Here is a 22,761-nt window from a genome sequence, read left to right on the forward strand (position 1 = left end):
CCCTCTATGTGACATGTGTCACGTGAAGACATAGTATTACTGTTTTTGCGAATTATTAACACTAAATAACTCTTGTACTTTTGTGAATGGTGTAGTAATACAACTTTAAAATGTACGTGCAACACATATCAGACGCAGGGGAATAAATGAATACATTGGGGTTCTGTTTTTTATAATCTATAAAACATAAAATAGATCGATGATAAGTTGTTAGAGTGCAGAACATACACTCCTGGAAATGGAAAAAAGAAAAAAGAACACATTGACACCGGTGTGTCAGACCCACCATACTTGCTCCGGACACTGCGAGAGGGCTGTACAAGCAATGATCACACGCACGGCACAGCGGACACACCAGGAACCGCGGTGTTGGCCGTCGAATGGCGCTAGCTGCGCAGCATTTGTGCACCGCCGCCGTCAGTGTCAGCCAGTTTGCCGTGGCATACGGAGCTCCATCGCAGTCTTTAACACTGGTAGCATGCCGCGACAGCGTGGACGTGAACCGTATGTGCAGTTGACGGACTTTGAGCGAGGGCGTATAGTGGGCATGCGGGAGGCCGGGTGGACGTACTGCCGAATTGCTCAACACGTGGGGCGTGAGGTCTCCACAGTACATCGAAGTTGTCGCCAGTGGTCGGCGGAAGGTGCACGTGCCCGTCGACCTGGGACCGGACCGCAGCGACGCACGAATGCACGCCAAGACCGTAGGATCCTACGCAGTGCCGTAGGGGACCGCACCGCCACTTCCCAGCAAATTAGGGACACTGTTGCTCCTGGGGTATCGGCGAGGACCATTCGCAACCGTCTCCATGAAGCTGGGCTACGATCCCGCACACCGTTAGGCCGTCTTCCGCTCACGCCCCAACATCGTGCAGCCCGCCTCCAGTGGTGTCGCGACAGGCGTGAATGGAGGGACGAATGGAGACGTGTCGTCTTCAGCGATGAGAGTCGCTTCTGCCTTGGTGCCAATGATGGTCGTATGCGTGTTTGGCGCCGTGCAGGTGAGCGCCACAATCAGGACTGCATACGACCGAGGCACACAGGGCCAACACCCGGCATCATGGTGTGGGGAGCGATCTCCTACACTGGCCGTACACCACTGGTGATCGTCGAGGGGACACTGAATAGTGCACGGTACATCCAAACCGTCATCGAACCCATCGTTCTACCATTCCTAGACCGGCAAGGGAACTTGCTGTTCCAACAGGACAATGCACGTCCGCATGTATCCCGTGCCACCCAACGTGCTCTAGAAGGTGTAAGTCAACTACCCTGGCCAGCAAGATCTCCGGATCTGTCCCCCATTGAGCATGTTTGGGACTGGATGAAGCGTCGTCTCACGCGACCTGCACGTCCAGCACGAACGCTGGTCCAACTGAGGCGCCAGGTGGAAATGGCATGGCAAGTCGTTCCACAGGACTACATCCAGCATCTCTACGATCGTCTCCATGGAAGAATAGCAGCCTGCATTGCTGCGAAAGGTGGATATACACTGTACTAGTGCCGACATTGTGCATGCTCTGTTGCCTGTGTCTATGTGCCTGTGGTTCTGTCAGTGTGATCATGTGATGTATCTGACCCCAGGAATGTGTCAATAAAGTTTCCCCTTCCTGGGACAATGAATTCAGGTGTTCTTATTTCAATTTCCAGGAGTGTATAAAAAGTAAAATATAATGCAAAAGAATAATAAATGAATAACATAAAAAGAGGCGTAACACAGGTTTTTTAAAAAACGGAATACCCACCATCTGGCGTGGGAAGTCAGAAGTACAACGTTCGTAATTTATGTAACAAACGTTAATACCAAGGAGTCAAATATATAAAAATAATAACGTTAATACCAAGGAGTCAAATATATAAAAAATAATAACAGTATGAAACTGCCGTTACTTAATAATTAAAATGCCGTGCAAATATAAGGTGCGAACAAGTAGTATACATCAATCATCGAGAAACCATCACGAGGAAGGACGAGTAATAGTGTCACTTATACCAAAATATATATCGTACTTTAGAGAAATTAAACATAGACTATGCACGATATCCAGCACTTATTCAAATAGCAAAGGAATTGTTAACATACATTAAAATTAATTACGTAAAGTGATAACCGGTTTGTATTACTTTGTGTCAACGCCTACGAGATGTCGACTGTAGTAAAATTATGTTCAGTAGGCGTCCATAAGTTCTGCAAATTACAGAACAAAAAAGGAAGAAGCATCTTTTAAAAACCGAAATTAGTAATGTTATTAAAACAAACTGAAAACATGTGTGTCAATGTGTTGAGATAGTTGAAATAGCGGCCATTATACGTGTTCTCGTAGCGACTATGACTGAGGCGTTGTATATAAGGGATAACAAGCAGCTGGCTATGAATTGCTAATTGTGATGATTGACCACAAGTTGACTTTATTTCATAGGAAATCTGACAAGCATTCCCAAAAATGTGTGCTTCTCGATATCGTTTGCTCGTTAAGTAGCGCGATATCTGGAGCTTTATTATGACAAAAGATCTCCATCTCTTCCATAAGGTCGAGGAGGCGACCTTTTTTACCCTTGTGTAACAACTTCCATTGCGATGTCAAATCTGGAGTTGTATGACCAGTTGCTACCAGATGGGCTGCGAAATTCGATTTTTCAGCAATATCTTTCCTCTCAAGTGCAACGTGCTCACGGAACCTTGTTTCTAATTTTCTTCCGGTTTGCCCTATGTAACCTGCATTACACGTTGCACACATAAGTTTGTAAACACCTGATTCATGTAAGACTTTGCGTTCATGAATGTTATTCCTTAAAAGCACGCCCAGTCTGTTCGCCGTCGAGAAACCTACATTAATATTTCTCTTCTTGAATACACTGGCAATTTTATTGCTAATGGGACCATAGAAAGGCAATGTGATAAATGTTTTATTTTTTGTTTCGCTTGTCTCATGCCGCCTTAAATTGTCTTTACTATATATTTTGGATATCATCTCATAAATGTTCATGACGTATTTCAACGGGTAATTATTATTTCTTCCAATTTGTTTAACTATGTTTAACTCTTTCTCATGGTTTTCATTAGATAATGGTAATCGGAACATACGATGAAATTTATTTTGAATAAACATTATAAATTTGTGCAACAGTTCTCTATTAAAAATAGTACCCAATTAGTAGAGAAAATAAAAGATATACCTATTACAGACACTATGACGTTTCTTTCGCTGGACATTGTCAATTTATATACGAATATCCCGATTGATGAAACAATACAAATTATTGACGCTAATCTCAGAAACCACAGTAATATGTCCACCGTGGAAATAAACGAGTTCATAGAATTATTATCATTCTGCTTAAAATATAACTACTTCACATTTAACGATAAAATTTATGTCCAAAAAGACGGACTCTGCATGGGAAACTCTGTATCAGGGATTATGGCAGACATCTTTATTAACTATTTTGAATTGAAATTACTAAAAGATTTTCCAACATTAGCTAAAAAGATCGTATACTACTATAGATATGTAGACGACACGCTATTGCTTATTAATGGTAGTCAATCTGATATTAACGAAGTCGTCAGTACATTTAATAGCTTACACAACAAAATTGCTTTCACAGTTGAAAAAGAACAGAATGAAGTCATTAATTTTTTAGACCTAACCATTGGAAGGGAAAATGGAAAACATACATTTGACATTTACAGAAAATCAACATTCACAGATATCATCTTAGATTATCGTTCACAACACCCAGACCAACACAAAAAAGCGTTTTTCCACTTTGCATTTCATCGTATGTTCCGATTAACATTATCTAATGAAAACCATGAGAAAGAGTTAAACATAGTTAAACAAATTGGAAGAAAAAATAATTACCCGTTGAAATACGTCATGAACATTTATGAGATGATATCCAAAAAATATAGTAAAGACAATTTAAGGCGGAATGAGACAAGCGAAACTAAAAATAAAAAATTTATCACATTGCCTTTCTATGGTCCCATTAGCAATAAAATTGCCAGTGTATTCAAGAAGAGAAATATTAATGTAGGTTTCTCGACGGCGAACAGACTGGGCGTGCTTTTAAGGAATAACATTCATGAACGCAAAGTCTTACATGAATCAGGTGTTTACAAACTTATGTGTGCCACGTGTAATGCAGGTTACATAGGGCAAACCGGAAGAAAATTAGAAACAAGGTTCCGTGAGCACGTTGCACTTGAGAGGAAAGATATTGCTGAAAAATCGAATTTCGCAGCCCATCTGGTAGCAACTGGTCATACAACTCCAGATTTGACATCGCAATGGAAGTTGTTACACAAGGGTAAAAAAGGTCGCCTCCTCGACCTTATGGAAGAGATGGAGATCTTTTGTCATAATAAAGCTCCAGATATCGCGCTACTTAACGAGCAAACGATATCGAGAAGCACACATTTTTGGGAATGCTTGTCAGATTTCCTATGAAATAAAGTCAACTTGTGGTCAATCATCACAATTAGCAATTCATAGCCAGCTGCTTGTTATCCCTTATATACAACGCCTCAGTCATAGTCGCTACGAGAACACGTATAATGGCCGCTATTTCAACTATCTCAACACATTGACACACATGTTTTCAGTTTGTTTTAATAACATTACTAATTTCGGTTTTTAAAAGATGCTTCTTCCTTTTTTGTTCTGTAATTTGCAGAACTTATGGACGCCTACTGAACATAATTTTACTACAGTCGACATCTCGTAGGCGTTGACACAAAGTAATACAAACCGGTTATCACTTTACGTAATTAATTTTAATGTATGTTAACAATTCCTTTGCTATTTGAATAAGTGCTGGATATCGTGCATAGTCTATGTTTAATTTCTCTAAAGTACGATATATATTTTGGTATAAGTGACACTATTACTTGTCCTTCCTCGTGATGGTTTCTCGATGATTGATGTATACTACTTGTTCGCACCTTATATTTGCACGGCATTTTAATTATTAAGTAACGGCAGTTTCATACTGTTATTATTTTTTATATATTTGACTCCTTGGTATTAACGTTATTATTTTTATATATTTGACTCCTTGGTATTAACGTTTGTTACATAAATTACGAACGTTGTACTTCTGCCTTCCCACGCCAGATGGTGGGTATTCCGTTTTTTAAAAAACCTGTGTTACGCCTCTTTTTATGTTATTCATTTATTATTCTTTTGCATTATATTTTACTTTTTATAAGTTCTGCACTCTAACAACTTATCATCGATCTATTTTATGTTTTATAGTTTATAAAAAACAAAACGCCAATGTATTTTAGATATTCCCCAGCGTCTGCTATGTGTTGTACGTACATTTTAAATTTGTATTACTACACCATTCACAAAAGTACAAGAGTTATTTAGTGTTAATAATTCGCAAAAACAGTAATACTATGTCTTCACGTGACACATGTCACATAGAGGGCGTGTCAAGCCCCGTCACGCCGAGGTCTGCTGAACAAGTGTAGGTAAACAGCGACCTCAGTCTATGTGATTGCCGTAAAGCTTAGTGACAACAGTCATCCTAATTTAAGTTATACAGTATAGGTTTGTTTCTAACAAGTGTTATGTTCATATGCAGATGCAATTGTGATTTTCTGTTGTACTCTCTGATCGTAATGTGAAAAAAATTTTTAACTTCTAGCACTGAAGATGGTCACTCAGTGACAGAAAATCGATTTTGCGATAGTAAAAATATACTACCAATGCTGTCTCTTTTTTCAAGTTTACAAGTTATCTGGTCGTAGTGCACAAGACAACATGGAGTCGCCAATTTTTAAAGTTCTGTTACAGCTTATGGCAAAAGAAGGGATTGCAGACAAATAGACGTTGGAGAGAGTCAAGGTGCGGAGCTTTTATGATATGATGCACCTGTAGTTAAAAAAAAAAAGACACACTAACCTTCATCACCATCAATCGTGATAAAGACGAGGATAACATTAATGGAAAAAAGGGGAAAAATGTACATATAGAATGGGGATAGAAGATGTAAAGTTATGAAGAGTATAATATAGAGCATCTTATGTATAGTTTAAATACGGACTTTTTGTAATGTCTCTCAGCAGTTTAGTTTTTGTAAAGCTTGTAATGTATCTTAAGGGAGAAAGGGTTGTGATACGATAGGTGGTAATGACATGTAAATTAGAGAAATTTGGGGATGTAAGATGGACAAAAGTGTGCACAATGTTGTATTATATACGACGTCATCAAGAACAATGCATTGTCATTGCAGTCAGATCGACAGCAGAACTGAACGGAGTGGTCAGGCAAATGAGGAAGGAACAGTCAGTGTGGGTGCCTGGTACGCCAACTTTAGAGATGACAAAAGGAAATACCTTTGTGGAAGCAACAGTCAGAGAGGATAACACATATGTGACAAAGTATGCTGTTAAGTGTAAGATAAGTTGAGAAATTATTGTAATAGACGAAACTTGCTTGAATACTAAAAGATAGAAAGTAAGGTTGAGGATAAGACATAAGTATAGAAAAAGGGGAGAATAATTTTAAATGAAGGTTTCCTCAACTTCCATACAACTCCATCATCATTTAACATAAGTCGTTACGTAAGAAAAAAAAAGTCAGTCTCAAATTTAAAAATTGTGAGTGGTGCAAATTTATAGGGAATCTCTAATTTGTTTAAATTTAAAATTAAATTTACTCAACCATAGAATAGAAATAAAAGACTTAATATTACTTAAATACTTGTATTAAATCAGGAAACTAGTGAAAACATGTTAAATTCTGAAAAAAAAATATTACTTTGGTGCTCAAATCAGCTATGTGTAGTAAACAAATTGTGGTAAGGAAAAAAAAGAGACTGAAAGAGTTGGTCAATATAAATATATAACAATTCGTACATTCAGCAGTTGAGAACAATTTTACGTTGACCTCAATCAATCGCTCAACCGCTGATTGACCCAGCTCAAAACTGAATACAGAAGGAGGCAGATATGTAAGGTGACAGCTTAAATGAATGTTAATTTTTTCACCTTACATGAGATTTTATACATCATAAAAGTAGATGGATATGTCACTTGACATACTTCGGCGGTAGTCAACAGATTTGCCTATCAAAATGTACAGTATGTAATGCAAAGGGATGACACACGATTCGATAGTATTAAAACGCCGAACCCAAATTCTCCATGTCAATGAGCAAAAGGTGAAAAAAGCTGCTGGAAAAAACGCGTTAGTTTGGGGGCAGACGCGAGTTGCGCCGTCACGGCCCGCATACAATGATTGGTTGCTAACAGGGGTTGGTGACATGCAGCGAAAGAGACAATGAATGCGCTGAGTGACACATCGAATGGAACAGGTAGCGACGCAGCGCTGCCTGTGGCAGAGAAATTCCGTAGGAAACTGCGTTGGGAATTTCCAGGTGGATACAAACAGGCCAGCGACGCAGTTGATCATGTGAAAGACCTGTGGTGCTCTCGTGATGTACACGTGTAACTTTGAGGCGTCATGAGCGGGCACAAAATGTCCGGTTGGCTGAAATAAAATCCGAAGGAGTAAAAGTGACGATATTTCGATCCAATTTAAAGGTAGGACCTTTGCGATTGGCAGGATAGTTTCCACAAGATAAAAGGAACGCTCCCATTGGTCTGATAGCGCCATGAAGTGAAGCACGAAAGAACACAGGTGGGGGACAGTTTGCTACGAAAGACACAATACCGAAAACTTCGGGGTCTTTCCTCTGAACCAGTGTCAAGTGTAGAACAGGGAGCATCACGCTCTCTACGATACCAAAAGAGGAATTTTTTTTTATTTCTTTATTTGTGAACACAGTGTTCACTTTGGCTGACATTCAGCTAGAAATTAGCTGAAGAGTTGTTGAGCTCTGATAGCGGAGAACCGAAACATCCATGTGGTTACTTGTTCTTGCGAGATTGAGAGGGTGTTGAAGTGTCCACGCTGCTTCATCTATACATGTGTATATCGCCATATTTTACAGACTAGGGATAATGAAAGTTTCAGCTAAAAAAAAAAATCAGTAAAGATTTTGATTAGCTTTTTATAGGATTTTCAGAGAGCGAGAGTCGCCATGCAGCTGACAGCATGTCGCAGCTAAAGGTAAATGCCACTGGCAGACGCGTAAAATCGATGGATCGCCAACTAAAGTCCACTGTGAACATGGTCAACCTTGACTAATCTTTTGCTCATTTTGTCACAAAAACTAACCATTCTCCATAGACTTGATCGTGATCCTAAATAGTACTGAACTTAGACACGGTATCGGATGATCTGTTGCAATATTGACCACCTCAGACAGTGTTTCACTGTCTGGAAGTAACGGAACCTACTATTTAAGTTTGATATTGTTGTGTTCACTGTTATTTTTGCTAAACAGGACGTAATACGTTATCTTGACAACTGTTGTGAAACTTTCATGTCAGAACCTACGTAAACCCATGTGCTTCTTTGACAACAATAAAGAAATTAAACAAATTTTACACCTGAACAACGACGTAATCTGTCGCAGAATAAGGGTTCACTCTAAACCCCAGTAATATTCTAGTGGCGCTAGTCGTCGCTCCGGCAGCGCGCAGAGATGTCGTGGGCACGCCCGGAGTTCAGAGGATCGCTGAGCAGAGCTATGGGTGTGGCGGATCGCCGTTCGGCCGAGCCCGCTCGGTCGACGGCCCCATCCGGCCCCCCAAATACGACGACTGGAGAAGTTGGTGTGGCAGACCGCCGTCCGGAGGAGCGTGCTCCCCCGGCGGCCCCGTCTGACCCGCCGCCTACGACGACTCGGCCACCGCACACGGACCCCGAGTCGGAAGAAGATGACGATGTCATCATCAACATGGCAGACTTCCTGCCCACGAGGAACGAGCGAAGGACGACAGCCAGCGCACCGCATCTCTCAGAAGGCGGGCGGCGCAAACGGCCGATGTCCGCCGCTCAACTCGGCGCCAGAAAAGCAGCTAAGAAGAAGAGGCAGCCAACTGTCTCTACCATAGGAGGCAGAAGACGCGCCATCCGTGATGATAGCGTGGCAGGCGCCACCTGGACCACCGTCTCGTCCCGACGGGCGGCCAGACCCAGGGCGACGCCTTCCCCGCCTCCCACATCGACTGCAAACCGCTTCGGCGCGCTTGCAGACGACGAGAGGCCGGAGCAGCCAACGACCTCGCAGACGGCGCCCACGACAGCTGCACAGGATGGCTTCTCAGACGAAGAAGTAGAGACGGCCCCCACCACCGGGCGGTCTCATCGACGGCCGCCGCCGATAGTCTTTGAGGTGGCCAAGGACTACAAGGGCTTCCTGCAGCTCGTCAGGCAGTGGACGACTGCCGACTTCACGCTGCGAGCTGCCTCTGGAAACCTTGTGCGGCTGCAGGTCGCAAATACACAGGATTACGTGAAGGTGACGTCGGAGGCGTCGAACCAGGGCCTGCACTGGTACACGCACGCCGCCGTCCCCGAGAGGCTACTAAAGGTAGTCGTCAAGGGTTTCCCCATGGCGGCTGAAAAGGACCTGTTGAAGGAAGAGCTGACGGACCTTGACTTCCACGTCAGGAACGTGACGCGGGTCAAGTCCCACGTCAGCCATAAAGATTCGCCTTCCCTGCTGGTGATTGCCACTGACACACCGGAGAACAGGCAGCTCTTCGAGCTGAAGAAGGTGGCCAACACATCGGCCACCACGGAGGGCCTCAAGCAGAAGAGGGGGCTCGTCCAGTGCTTCCGCTGCCAGGGGATGGGACACGTGGCTCGCCACTGTTCCTTTCCCGAGGCATGCGCGAAGTGCGCAGGCCCCCACGCAAGTGGGCTCTGCCCACTTCCCAGGACGCACACTCCGAAGTGTGCAAACTGCGGCGGCCCACATATGGCGAGTTATCGCGGCTGTGAAGTCTCCAAAGCCGCGGTTGCTCGCCAGCGCGGGCAGCCAGCACAGAAGTCTGCCGGCCGCTCCCTCGGCCGTCCGCGCCCAGGCGCAAAACCGGCGAGGCGGCAGGCAACAGCGACTACGCAGAGGACAGCCGCAGGCGCTACCAACGCCCCCACCGCTGTGGGGAACAGAAGAAGGCGCATCCGCGCCATCAAACGTGTCCGAGAGGGCACACCTGAAGCTGAGTGCGTTTCCCCCCACAAGGGGAAAATGCGCAAAGAAGACGCCACAACAACGGGCGGAGGCAAGAGTGGCAACACGACTGCCACCGCCCGCCAGCCAGCTGCGCCAAGGCGAGACGCTGCACCTGCAGCGAACGAAGACATCCTGGCAGCAGCCGTCTCTGCACTGTCTGTGGCGATCGACAAGGTGGCAAACCTTGCCGACACGCTGCAGCGTGTTGCAGAGGCCATGCTGACGGCCACACAAGCGGCCGCTAAGTAGCAGCCGCAGTGAGGCGCTCCCTGCGCCGTCCGCGCCGGGAGGTGTGCAGTCGGCCCGCCATGGGCCAACACCGTTGTCCGCACACGCGGGCAACACAGAAGCCTACAAACCTGAGAAGGGCAACGAGAAGACACGAACAAAAAGTGAAGAAACAACTACATTTCGTCGAAGTGATGACATGGAGGCAATGCAGGGGTATCCTGCAAGAACTCCGACCAACCAGGGTAAGAAGGCGTACCCTGAAGAAGATGCTCTAGCAAGCATTTGAGTTACGCTAACACACTGACAGGGTATTTTTGCTGATGTCTGACTAATGTGGAAAGGAGTGGAGTGTCAGAACATGACAATGCAGAAGGCAATGGAAACCACTACATTAAAGAAACGTAATGTGTATCCACAGGACACATAGCCTATAACTGAACATCCAGTGGTAAAAGATTCCGGACTAATCTACCATTCGTATTGTTGGGAGAGGACTAGCAAGAGGGAGGTGACTATGAGAGAGAGACTGAATAACCAACGAGGGGATAACGTTCTACGAGTCGGGGCTGGGAATGGCAGAAGGTTGAACGTGGTAGGAAAGACAGAATATCTGAAAAGGGAAATGCTAAGGCTCAGTATAGGTATAGTGGGGGTCAGTGAAGTGAATTGAATGGAATACGAATTTTTCTGATCAGGTGATTATAGTGTAATATCAATAGCAGTAGCAAATGGTATAATGGGAGTAGTATTCGTTACGACTAGGAGGATAAAGAGTGTGTTGCAATGAACAGTTCAGTGATAGGACTGTTCTTGTCAGAATCGACAGCAAACCAACATGGACAACGATAGTTCTGGTATACATGCCGACGTCGCATGCTGAAGATGAAGAGATGAGAAAGTATATGAGAATATTGAAAGGGTAATACAGTACATAAAGAGAGATGAAAATGTCACAGAGAATGCTGTTATAGGGGAAGGAGTAGAAGATAGCGTTATGGGAGAATATGGGCTTGGTATTAAGAATAAGAGAGGAGAAACACTAATTGAGTTGCGCAATAAATTTCACCTGGTAATAATGAATGCTCTATTCAAGAAACAAGAGAAGGAAATGCGGTTGGAAAAGCCGGGAGATACATAAAGATTTTAGGTGTAACACATCATAGTCAGACAGAGATTTCGAAATAAGGTAATGGATTGTAAAGCATACCCTGGGGCAAACATAGACTCACATCGCAATTTAGCAATGACTAAAAGTGGACTGACGTTGGAGAGCCTAATCGGGAAGAATCGATGCGCAAAGTAGTGGGATACCGAGTCACACAGGACTGAACACATGCGCTCGAAGTTCTCTGAGGCTATAGATCCTGCGATAAGGAATAACCCATTAGGCAGTTCCGATGAAGAGGACTGGACATCCCTAGATAGGACAACCACAAAAGTTGGGAAGAGAAACTTATGTAAAACGAAAGTAACAGCGTGGGTAAAGGAAGAAATACTTTGGTTGATAGACGAAAGGAGAAACCACAAAAATGATCAGGGCATCTCAGAAATACAGAAATAGAAGTCACTTAGGAATGAAATAAGTAGGAAGTGCAGGGAAGATAAGGCGAAATGGCTGCATGAAAATATAAAGAAATCGAAGAAGAAATGATTATTGGAAGGACTAATTCATCATATAGAAAAGTAAAACATCCTTCGATGAAATTAGAAGCAAAGTTGGTAACACAAGACTGCGAGGGAGTTCCACTGTTATATGCAGAGGAGAGAGCGGATATGGGGAGCGAGTACACTGAAGGCCTCTGTGACGGGGAAGACTTACTCATGGCGAAGTAGAATTTTGCCACGAAGAGAGAGGTGACTCAGTATTAGAATCAGAATTTAAAAGAACTTTGGAAGATATATGATCACATACGGCAGAAGGGATAGACAACATTCCATGACAATTTCTAAAATCATTGGGAGAAGTGGCAAAAAGAAACCCACTGCCCGCATCTCGTGGTCGTGCGGTAGCGTTCTCGTTTCCCACGCCCGGGTTCCCGGGTTCGATTCCCGGCGGGGTCAGGGATTTTCTCTGCCTCGTGATGGCTGGGTGTTGTGTGCTGTCCTTAGGTTAGTTAGGTTTAAATAGTTCTAAGTTCTAGGGGACTGATGACCATAGATGTTAAGTCCCATAGTGCTCAGAGCCATTTGAACCATTTTTGAAACCCACTGTTCACGTTACTGAGTAGAATGCATGGGTCTGGCGATATAACATATGACCTACGGAAAAGCATCATCCACAGAAATTCGAAGACTGCATGAGCCGAGTTGTGAGAGAATTTTCACACAGTCACCTTAACAGCTCATGAACCCAAATTGTTCACAAGAATAATATACAGAACAATGGAAAATAAGATTGAAGATGTGCTTGATTACCATCTATTTGGCTTTAAGAAAGGTAAACGCGCCACATAAGCAATTCTGGCGTTGTTGTTGATAATGGAAGCAAGACTAAAGAAAAACCAAGACGCGTTTATAGGTTTTGTTGGCCTGAGAAAAGCCATCGACAGCGCCAGAAGGTGCAAGGTGTTCGAAATCCAGAGCTAAATAGTGATACGCTATAGATTACTATGAGTAATATACAATAAGTTCAAGAGCCAAGACGTAACATTAAGAGTGTAAGATCAAGAATAATGTGCTTGGATTAAAACAGGGTGGAAGAGAATGGTGCAGTATTTCGTTCAATTTATACACCGAAATTTCAATGACTGAAATTTAAAAATATATTGTAGAGTAGAAGTAAAGTTTAAGATGGAAAGACAAGATTCTCTGATGCCATTGCTGTTCTCAATTAAAGTGAAGAACTAAATTTGGAAATTTGTGGTAAGGTCTTGTGGGACGAAACTGCTGAGGTCATCGTTCCCTAAGCTTACATACCACTTAATCTAACTTACGCTAAGTACGACACACACACCTATGCCCGAGGGAGGACTCAAACCTCCGACGGGGGAAGCCGCGTTGACCGTGACAAGACACCTCAGACCGAGTGAAGAAGAGTTACATGACCTGCTGAATGGAATGAATAGTCCAATGAGTACAGAGTATGGATTGAGAGTAAATCAAGAAAGGCAAAAGTAAGGAGAAGTAGCAGAAATAAGAACAGAGAGAAGTTTAACGTCAGGATTTGTGATCACGAAGCAGGTGGAATTAAGGTATTTTGCAGCCTAGGCACCATGGGCGGACCAAGGAGGGCATAAAAAGCAAACTAGCACTGGCAAAAAGGGCTTTTCTGTCCAAGAGAGGTCTATTAGTATCAAATGCAGGCCTTAATTTGAGGAGGAAATTTATGAAAATGTACGGTTGGAGCACGCTATTATATGGCAGTGGAACATAAACTGTGGGAATACAGGAACAGAAAGAACCAAAGCATTTGAGATGTGGTGCTATAGAAGAATGTTGAAAATCAGGTGCACTGATAAGTTACGGAGGAGAGGAAATTATGGAAAACACTGACAACACTCGTAAGACATCGCGGAACACCTTTAGTGGTACTAGAGAAATACGTGCAGCAAATAATTGAGGACGCAGGTTGCGAGTGCTACTCTGAGATAAAGAGGTTGGCAAAGGTTCAGGAATTCGTGGCCGTCCGCATCAAACCAGTCTGAACACTGGTTACACAAAATGGTACACTCATAGGAAAACGAGACACATGGAGAAAACGTAATTACACTGTTCACTGTTTCAAAATTAATTAATACATTTATCTGATTGTGAGACAAGAATGCCAGTGCCTTCCTGGAAAATATTTGTGGTTGCCTACTGAAACTTGATTGCACCCAGGCGTGCACCTTTTCCTTTGAGGCAACACGACGGCAGTGAGTGGCCGCACGGTTTGAGTTGCCATGTGACGGATTGCGCGGTTCCTCCCGCCGGAGGTTCGATTCCTCCGTCGGGCATGGGTGTGTGTGTTGTTCTTCACATAAGTTAGTTTAAGTAGTGTGTAAGTATAGGAACCGATGATCTCAGCAGTTTGGTCCCATAGCAATTCACACACATTTGAACCTTTTTTTAGAGCTTCCAAAATGCGGAAATCCGATGGGGAGGAACCCGGACTGTATGAAGGATGTGTAAATGCCATCCGGTGAAATCTCTGCAACGTAGTTGAAACAACATTCGCAACGTTTGTGTCCCGCATAGTAGGAACAGAAATGCCTGCACAGTGGCCATACTCAAACAGAAAGAAATGGAGGGATGTAACGGTGAAGAGTGTATGTTAAGAAAGGGTGAAGTAGCTATCCTCACCGACACGAAGGACTCCCTGGAGAGAGGGAAGAGCCCGGCAGCTGTGAGGCTCAGCGGCCGTTGAGCTCGTTGCATCAGTATAAGCAGCGACCGCTTGATGGACGTGGGACACTCCAGCAGCGATGGAACCGCGTCGTACGCCGCCTGCGCCACGTTCTCACTCTGCAACAAGCACGGCCGCTGTCAGCTTTTACCTTTTCCACGTAGTACTGAGTCACATACGGTGCTGATGTCTACTGTTTCTGGAATACAAGCTATGTTCTCAGCAAGAAAATCGAAATTACTTAATTTTGCGGAGAAAGATCATTCGCTTTAACAAAGATCAGCGTGGTGCTGTAGTCATTTGAGAACTACAAAATTAAATTCCACACTGTGTTCTGGGCTCCTACTTCTGGTAATATTACTAGGCAGAGCAGCAAAGTCATCAAGTAGCTAGTGCTCTTTACAAACCTACTTATTACCTACAAAAACTGACTGATCTGTTCTTGCAGAACTGCTACTTGCAAGCACTTACGACGTATTTTTAGAATTCGCAAGGACAAATAATAAGTTTTATGTATCTTCTTATGTGTGGTCTCTATACTCTCCCCGATCAGTGCAAGTGTTTGTTCTGTTAGCTTGTAAAAATATAGTGCATTGAGCTTCGGGGGAAGAAACGCGAAAGAATTATAACTGTGAGTGATTTAATACTTTTAAAACGTTGTTTATGCTGCTTGTAAACGAGAATAGAGAGGAATGTGGAAGAAACATCTCTATAGAGTTTTATCAGTCTAGCTTCAAAGAAAAGAGGAGAGCCTAGTACACAAATTGCGAAAGACGTGTCTCGGAAAATGTTAGTTCTAACAACACATACGTAGGTTTCCACGGCCAATCTCATTGAGATCGACGTGGGTGTCCAGCAGCGCGGTCTTACGAAAAATTTAAAATGAGAAATTACTGAGAAAAGGTGCCACAACGTGGCCGAAATGTTGATTGTTTCACTATTTTAAACTCTATGACGCGAGAAAGGCCGCAGTAACACGGCTGAAACGTCGATTATTTTAGGATTTTAGCATTTTCGGATTCAAACTATTTCATAAGATATTGCACCATTGCGCCCGAAAGGGTTTCTAATGAGATGGGCTGGATCTGGTTTTAATTGTTGGTGTTAATATCAAATTATAGCGGCGAGGTAAGGAGGAGGATCTGTGTACCAAAACATCGAGAACATTTTCGATGAGGAATAAGGAGCACTGAACAACGCCAACGGTTATCACAACCGAGCGTAACAGATGTCTCTTGAATCTTTGTACTGATAAAAACGGTCGTGAGAACTGTCTTGCGTTGCATCACCATATTGAATAACAGTATTCATATTGTCATTGTTGTTCACTGCGTTTTTATGTCAAGCGTTTCCTATTCTATAGAATTTCATATGATGATCTTTAGAGCCTCTGAGGAACTTACCTCTGAAATCAAGTCATCTGCGAACCAACAGTAGACAAAGAGCTCGGCAAACATAGTGAACAGGTAACTGCTGTACTTTCCGGCATCTTGGAGACTCTCTGCGTTCTAGAACATACGTATACAAACACAAAACAAGCTCACTGTCTCCACAGAACTTGTGCGTTAGGAAGAACGTAAAAATAAAAATAAATTAATAAAAATCGAAAATTAAGTGTGTGTAGGAACCAAGATAAAGTCCTGTTATCTAATATTTTTCCGAGAAACTCTGTTTTATTTGCAGTTGAGCCAGAGACGATCCCCCTGGCTTTGCGTTTTATACTGTCAGTAGGTTCTCCTCTTGGGATTTATATTTATTATGAAATAGTCGAGCAACAACGATTATGGTTAAAATGGCTCTGAGCGCCATGGGACTGAACATCTGAGGTTATCTGTCCCCTAGAACTTAGAACTACTTAAACCTAACTAACCTAAGGACATCACACACATCCATGCCCGAGGCAGGATTCGAACCTGCGACCGTAGCGGTCGTGGGGTTCCAGATTGAAGCGCCTAGAACCGCTCGGCCACTCCGGCCGGCCAACACCGATTATGAGTTACATTACACTAACTACGCTAAAGGGCCAAAGAAACTGATTGTTGTTTAGGTCTTCAGTCCAGGGACTGGTTTGATGCAGCTCTCCACGGTAATCTATCCTGTGCAAGCTTCTTCATCTCCAAGTGACTACTGTTACCAATATCCTCCTGAATCTGTTTAGTGTATTCATGCCTTGGTCTCCCTCTACGATTTTTACCCTCTGCGCTTCCTTCCAATACTAAATTGATGATTCCTTGATGCCTCAGAAAGTGTTTGCGCCAACCGATCCCTTCTTCTAGTCAAGTAGTGCCACATATTCTCCTTATTCCCAGTTCTATTCATTACCTCCGCATTAGTTACGTGATCCACCCATCTAAACTTCAGCATTCTTCTGTAGCACCACATTTCAAAAGCATCTATTCTGTTCTTGTCTAAACTACTTATCGTCCATGTTTCATTTCCATGCATCGCTACACTCCATACAAATACTTTCAGAAAAGACTTCCTCACACTTAAATCTATACTCGATGTTAACAAATTTCTCTTCTTCAGAAACGCTTTCCTTGCAATTGCCAAGCTACATTTCACATCCTCTCTACTTCGACCATCTTCAGTTATTTTGCTCCCCAAACAGGAAAACTCATCTACTACTTTAAATGTTTCACTTCCTAATCTAATTCCCTCAGCATCACCTGGTTTAAATGGACTACATCCCATTATCCTCGATTGGCTTTTGGCGATGTTCATGTTATATCCTTTCAAGACACTATCCATCCCGTTCAACTGCACTTCCAGGTCATTTGCTGTCTCTGACAGAATTCCAATGTCATCGGTAAGCCTCATAGTTTTTATTGCTTCTCTCTGGATTTTAATTCCTGCTCCACTTTTTTGTTTTGTTTCCTTTACTGCTAGCTCAATATGCAGATTGAATGACATCGGAGATGGGCTACAACCCTGTCTCACTCGCTTACCATTCACTGCTTTCCTTTCGTGCCCCTCGACTTTTATAACTGCCATCTGGTTTCTGTACAAATTGCAAAAACACTTTCGCTCCCTGTATTTGACCCCTGCCACCTTCAGGTCTATTCTGGTATAGACATACGTATTCAAATAGAGATATGTAAACAGGAAGAATACGTCGATGCGGTCGACGGACAGAAAGTGTCTGGCGCAGTTGCTAGATCGGTTACTGCTGCTACAATGTCAGGCTATCAAGATTTAAGCGAGTTTGAATGTGTTCTGATAGTCGGAGCACGAGCGATGGGATATGGCATCTCGAAGAAGGTAGTGATGAATTGGGGATTTTCCTGTACGACCAATTCAAGAGTTTACCGTGAATATCAGGTATCCGCTAAAACATAAAATCTCTGACCTCGCTGCGGGCGGAAAAATTTTCTGCAAAAACGGAACCAACAACGAGTGAAGAGAATCGTTCAAGGTGACGGAAGTGCAACCCTTCCGCAAATTGCTGTAGATTTCAATGCTGGGCATTTAACGAAACATCATCGATATGAGCTTTCGGAGCCGAAGGTCCACTCGTGTACACTTGTTGACTGCACGACACAAATCATTACGCCTCGCCTGGGCCCGTCAACACAAACATTGGCCTGTTGATGATTAGAAACATGCTGCCTACTCGGACGAGTGTCGTTTCAACTTGTATCGAGAGGATGGACGGGTACGACTATGGAGACACTCTCGTGAATCCATTGGGACTATTCACGCTGGTAGAGGCTCTGTAATGATGTGGGGCGTCTACAGGGAGTGATATTGAATCCCTGTTACATCTGGACACTACTGACAGGTGACACGTACTTAAGCATCCTGTCTGATCACTTGCATCCTTTCACGTCCATTGAGCAGTCCGATGGACTTGGGCAATTCCTGAAGAACAATGCGACACCCCACACGTCCAGGATTACTACAGAGTGGCTCCAGGAACACTCTTCTGGGTTTAAACATTTCCATTGGCCACCAGACTCCCCAGACATGAACATTATTAAGCACATCTTGGATGCCTTGCAACGTGCTGTTCAAAAGAGATATCCAGCCCCTCGTAATCTTATGGATTTATGGACAGCACTGCACGATTCATGGTGTCAGTTCCCTCCAGCATTACTTCAAACACTAGTCGAGTCCATTCTACGTCGTATTGCGGCACTTTCGTATCCTCGCTGTGACCCTACACGATATTAGGTTAGCGTACCAGTTTCTTTGGCTCTTCAGTGTATATTCACTTCCCCAATCGTGCACTACTTATCCAGATACAATGATACAACTCGTCTTATTATCCACGTAAAATGTGATATAATCGACCTGGAGACGTTCCACAAATGTATTCCCAAACTAACATTGCCACTGCTGGTCGTCTGTGTATAATTTTGCAATATGATCTCGTCAGACGAACAAAGGAACGTAAGAGATAGAGAAAAACATGAGGACGCACTCTAAGTTATTACTAGATAAATCAAACAAGTTTTTGACAGTATAGTTATTATACAATCTTCTTCTCCTACAAGGGTGTAGAAACCCAGAGATGATGGATGATGTTGGGTTAGGAGTTAGCCACAGACTCAGCGTGGATGAAATCCCTCGCTGGTTACACGGCCAGCTACGCAACCAGACGTTACAAACGGTAGGCAAGGACAGAATTCTGCAGACCGCGCGATCTGCTTTGAAAACTGAAGGGGAGCGGCATGCGAGAGGTTTTTCACACTCGAGCGTCGTATGTGAGCAGATAGTGGCTTGAAATGTCTCGTAACCTGTAGCAGAACATAATTACAAAATCTGCTACTGGCGGCAGTGACACTACACGCAATAGCAAGACTAGCAGAGGGAAATCAGTTAACCACAAGTATCAATACCTGGGTCACTGAAACTAGGAAACCCGACCTCTTGGCCGATGGATGATCCATGATGGGAACTCAGCGTGCGAAAATTTATTTTACGGCTACAAAATGCATACAGTGTAAAGCATTATAACCACAAGTTAAGCAGGTACGCCAAATTCAATTAAAAATCAGGCAGGAATATGTCCATAAAAATCCCCTCGATACACCAGTTACAATTTAAGGTATTTAACATTAAAAGCTATCCTATGCTGCACAATTTTCTTTATTGGTTCAAAAACGACACGTTTCACCCGGGCAGGCCAACATCAGTTTATCTGCAACTATAAAGGGAAATCAGCTTAATAAATAACAAGGTCTGACCTTAGTCTAACTGCTACACTGAAAAGCAAAAGCCAGAAAGGTAAATACATAATACGTAAAGGATAGCAACGCACATGTAAAATATTACAGTTACTACTGAAAAGCATTACTCAGATACGCCTAAAACTCCTGGTAAACGAACATGAAACACCGTAGAAGATGATATAAAAACCACCCAAAATTAACCTACTGAAGAATACTTAAGAAGATGTAACTGTCGTTTTACCTCGTGCGATGTGGATCATCAGTCGTAGTAGTGTGGAAAAAGACCACATGCTCATAATATTTTATTATGAAGGTATTGTTTTCAATTTATAAGGCTTTTTATGTTTTTGTTATGGTTTTCTCTTAAATAATTCTAGTTTTACAATCACATTAAATTTTATGAAATATTTGATGTTTGCATTATTGTCTTGTTTTATTTCAAAGATTCTTGGCCATTCCAGCGGAATTCTATACCTGTTTTAGGATTATAAATTGAATGTTTTTTGGTCTATACGCTCATGACAAATAAGGATCTTCAACAAAACGCAACGAACGGCATTTACAGAATCCTACAGAAGAGGCATCTTATAGTTGCACTCAACTACTTTCATGGCAGTATTTTGAATTTTTTTTTTTATTTTTTTTTTTTTTTTTTTTTTTTTTTTTTTTTTTTTTTTTTTTTTGCAGGATGTACCGTTTCCGGCTTATAAGCGAGAAACTGTTTTCCGGCCCTCAAAAGTCTACCACAAGCCGTAAATGGTCGAAAACCCATTTAACTCTTGTTTGGGATGACTAACGTCGATTAAACTTATTTCGAGCTTGAGTGTATTTATTGTCCAGCATAATAATAATGCGTTTACACCAACTGTAATAAGTTATCATAATGTTTACCTTTTGTGTTATTCATATACCGGCTGCCTCTGAAACACAAACATATATCTTCGCTTGTTCTTTCCTTTGTTGTATGAATATGATTAGAGTCTATATTCAAGCTTCATTTCAGTGTGCAGTCGTACTCGACTCCTGCTTCTTCTTACACTTTTCACTTCCTGAACAGTTCCAGAATATTCGCAATCTTGTAATATCTCAAAAACGATTTTCCAAAGCGAGTTTACTAGAATTATCTCTATACTTCCTGGGTATACATCACTGATTTTAGAACAGGGAACTTTAACGAGCCTACAGATTCTTGTCATCGGCATAATCCACCATGTTGTAACTAGGCAAGGAATTTTCCACCAGTCTGTATGGGATAAAGAGTTGTGTACTTACTTCTGGCTTTGAACTTTACATCAATATGCGAAGAATCGGCTGATGTGGGAGCAGACTCGAAAAGTATTTTCACTTTGTTTTCTCGTGACATTCCGTGAAATCGGTGTTGTAATTCGACAACAAACGATAAACAAGCATGTTTGGCCGACACGCTCAGACAGCTTGAGTTCGGCATCTAGATAGTACACAGTTCACTTATGTACTACAGCAGCTACTAATCTTTTGATAAAGCAGTGGCTGTACATGAAAGAGAATTTAGTGGAATATTTTGCGCTGTCGTCCAAAAGACGCTTAGCAAACAGTTGGTTTATCTTACGCTATGTTGTGAAATTGTCTGACAAAAAAACACAAGCGAATGTAGAAGCTATTAACTTTAATTTTAAATCTTATGTTCTAAGTTTCATCTATGTAGAATCAAAGAAGGGTTAGTTGAGCTTCGTGGAATCTTGAAGAATGGAAATATCACGTTTTGTGAAAATTTATTGCATTTAGGACAATTTTACGAGGCAAATGTTAATATTTGTCGTATTTTGATTTAGGATGTTGTTAAAGTATCATAATCCGTTGGAAAGCGAAGTTTTAAAAACAAAAATAGCGTTTGCTGAGTTTTGTAAGGACTGTCCTCAAGTATTGGCACACATTTAGTTTTCGTTATTGTGGATCAGATCTTTTATTCCAGTTTACACACCTTCTGACTCGTGCTCCGGTGCATAGTTTCCCTAAATTTTTAGTTTATGAAGGTTTCTGTTTGTATGTTATACTGTACATTTCGTTCTATTTTATCTTCTTGCTGAATGTTAGCTTCCCCACTATTTTTATTATATTCGTACCTCTGTCGCATTTCTAAAAAATGGTTCAAATGGATCTGAACACTATGGGACTTAACTGCTGAGGTTATCAGTCCCCTAGAACTTAGAACTACTTAAACCTAACTAACCTAAGGACATCACACACATCCATGCCCGAGGCAGGATTCGAACCTGCGACCTTAGCGGTCGCGCGGTTCCAGACTGTAGCGCCTAGAACCGCTCGGCCACGCCGGCCGGCCTCGCATTTCTCTTTCTTGTTTCTAAATGTTTCCTATGTAACATACTACGCTCGCATACTCGAACATTATGCCTCTGTTATTCGACAGTATTATGTAATAATATCCATAAAAATTTTTTCAGTCTCATGGTCTTATTCTGCGTTGCTATGACTAATGATAATACAGCACAAAGCAAGTCGACGGTTGCACATTTTAAGGATTCCTCTTTAGCTTTATTCGTGTTGGATTTATACCATCTTCTTCGGCGTTCTTTACGTCCTTTACCAGTTATCTATCCGTATTTGAAGAATTCTATCTGGCAGTAATTATAATACTTCGTACTCGTTTTTATATCCTTTACGTCTTACATATAGTATTTACGTGTTTGGGCTTTACTTTTGAATATAGTAATTCAGGATAGCACCACGACCAATAATACTTCCTGACAACCTAACAATGCCCTACCCGGGTGAAATGCTTCGCTTTTGCACAATAAAGAGTATTGTGCAACTTAAGATTGTTGTTTCACGTTAATCAAAATATAAGGTTGCTATACCACCACGCCACAATGGATTGGAATAAAATTTTAGTTTTTTAAGATGCCAGATTTTCATATATCTACGTAACTT

The 22,761-nt window shown here is 42.4% G+C and overlaps 1 protein-coding gene across 1 annotated transcript in view; it reads right to left on the reverse strand.

Annotated features, from left to right (window-relative positions):
• Positions 1–10,508: 10,508 nt before the first annotated feature.
• LOC126092771 (uncharacterized) overlaps positions 10,509–22,761 on the reverse strand; it is a 51,763-nt gene continuing 39,510 nt past the window's right edge. The window contains exons 4-6 of the mRNA XM_049908499.1: positions 16,063–16,167; positions 14,617–14,778; positions 10,509–10,592 (exon numbers count right to left, since the gene is read on the reverse strand). Of these exons, the coding sequence (XP_049764456.1) occupies positions 10,509–10,592; positions 14,617–14,778; positions 16,063–16,167 (351 nt within the window). The remainder of the gene's footprint in view (positions 10,593–14,616; positions 14,779–16,062; positions 16,168–22,761) is intronic.

Source organism: Schistocerca cancellata, chromosome 7 (genome assembly GCF_023864275.1).
Source record: "Schistocerca cancellata isolate TAMUIC-IGC-003103 chromosome 7, iqSchCanc2.1, whole genome shotgun sequence".
Classification (NCBI taxonomy): domain Eukaryota; kingdom Metazoa; phylum Arthropoda; class Insecta; order Orthoptera; family Acrididae; genus Schistocerca; species Schistocerca cancellata.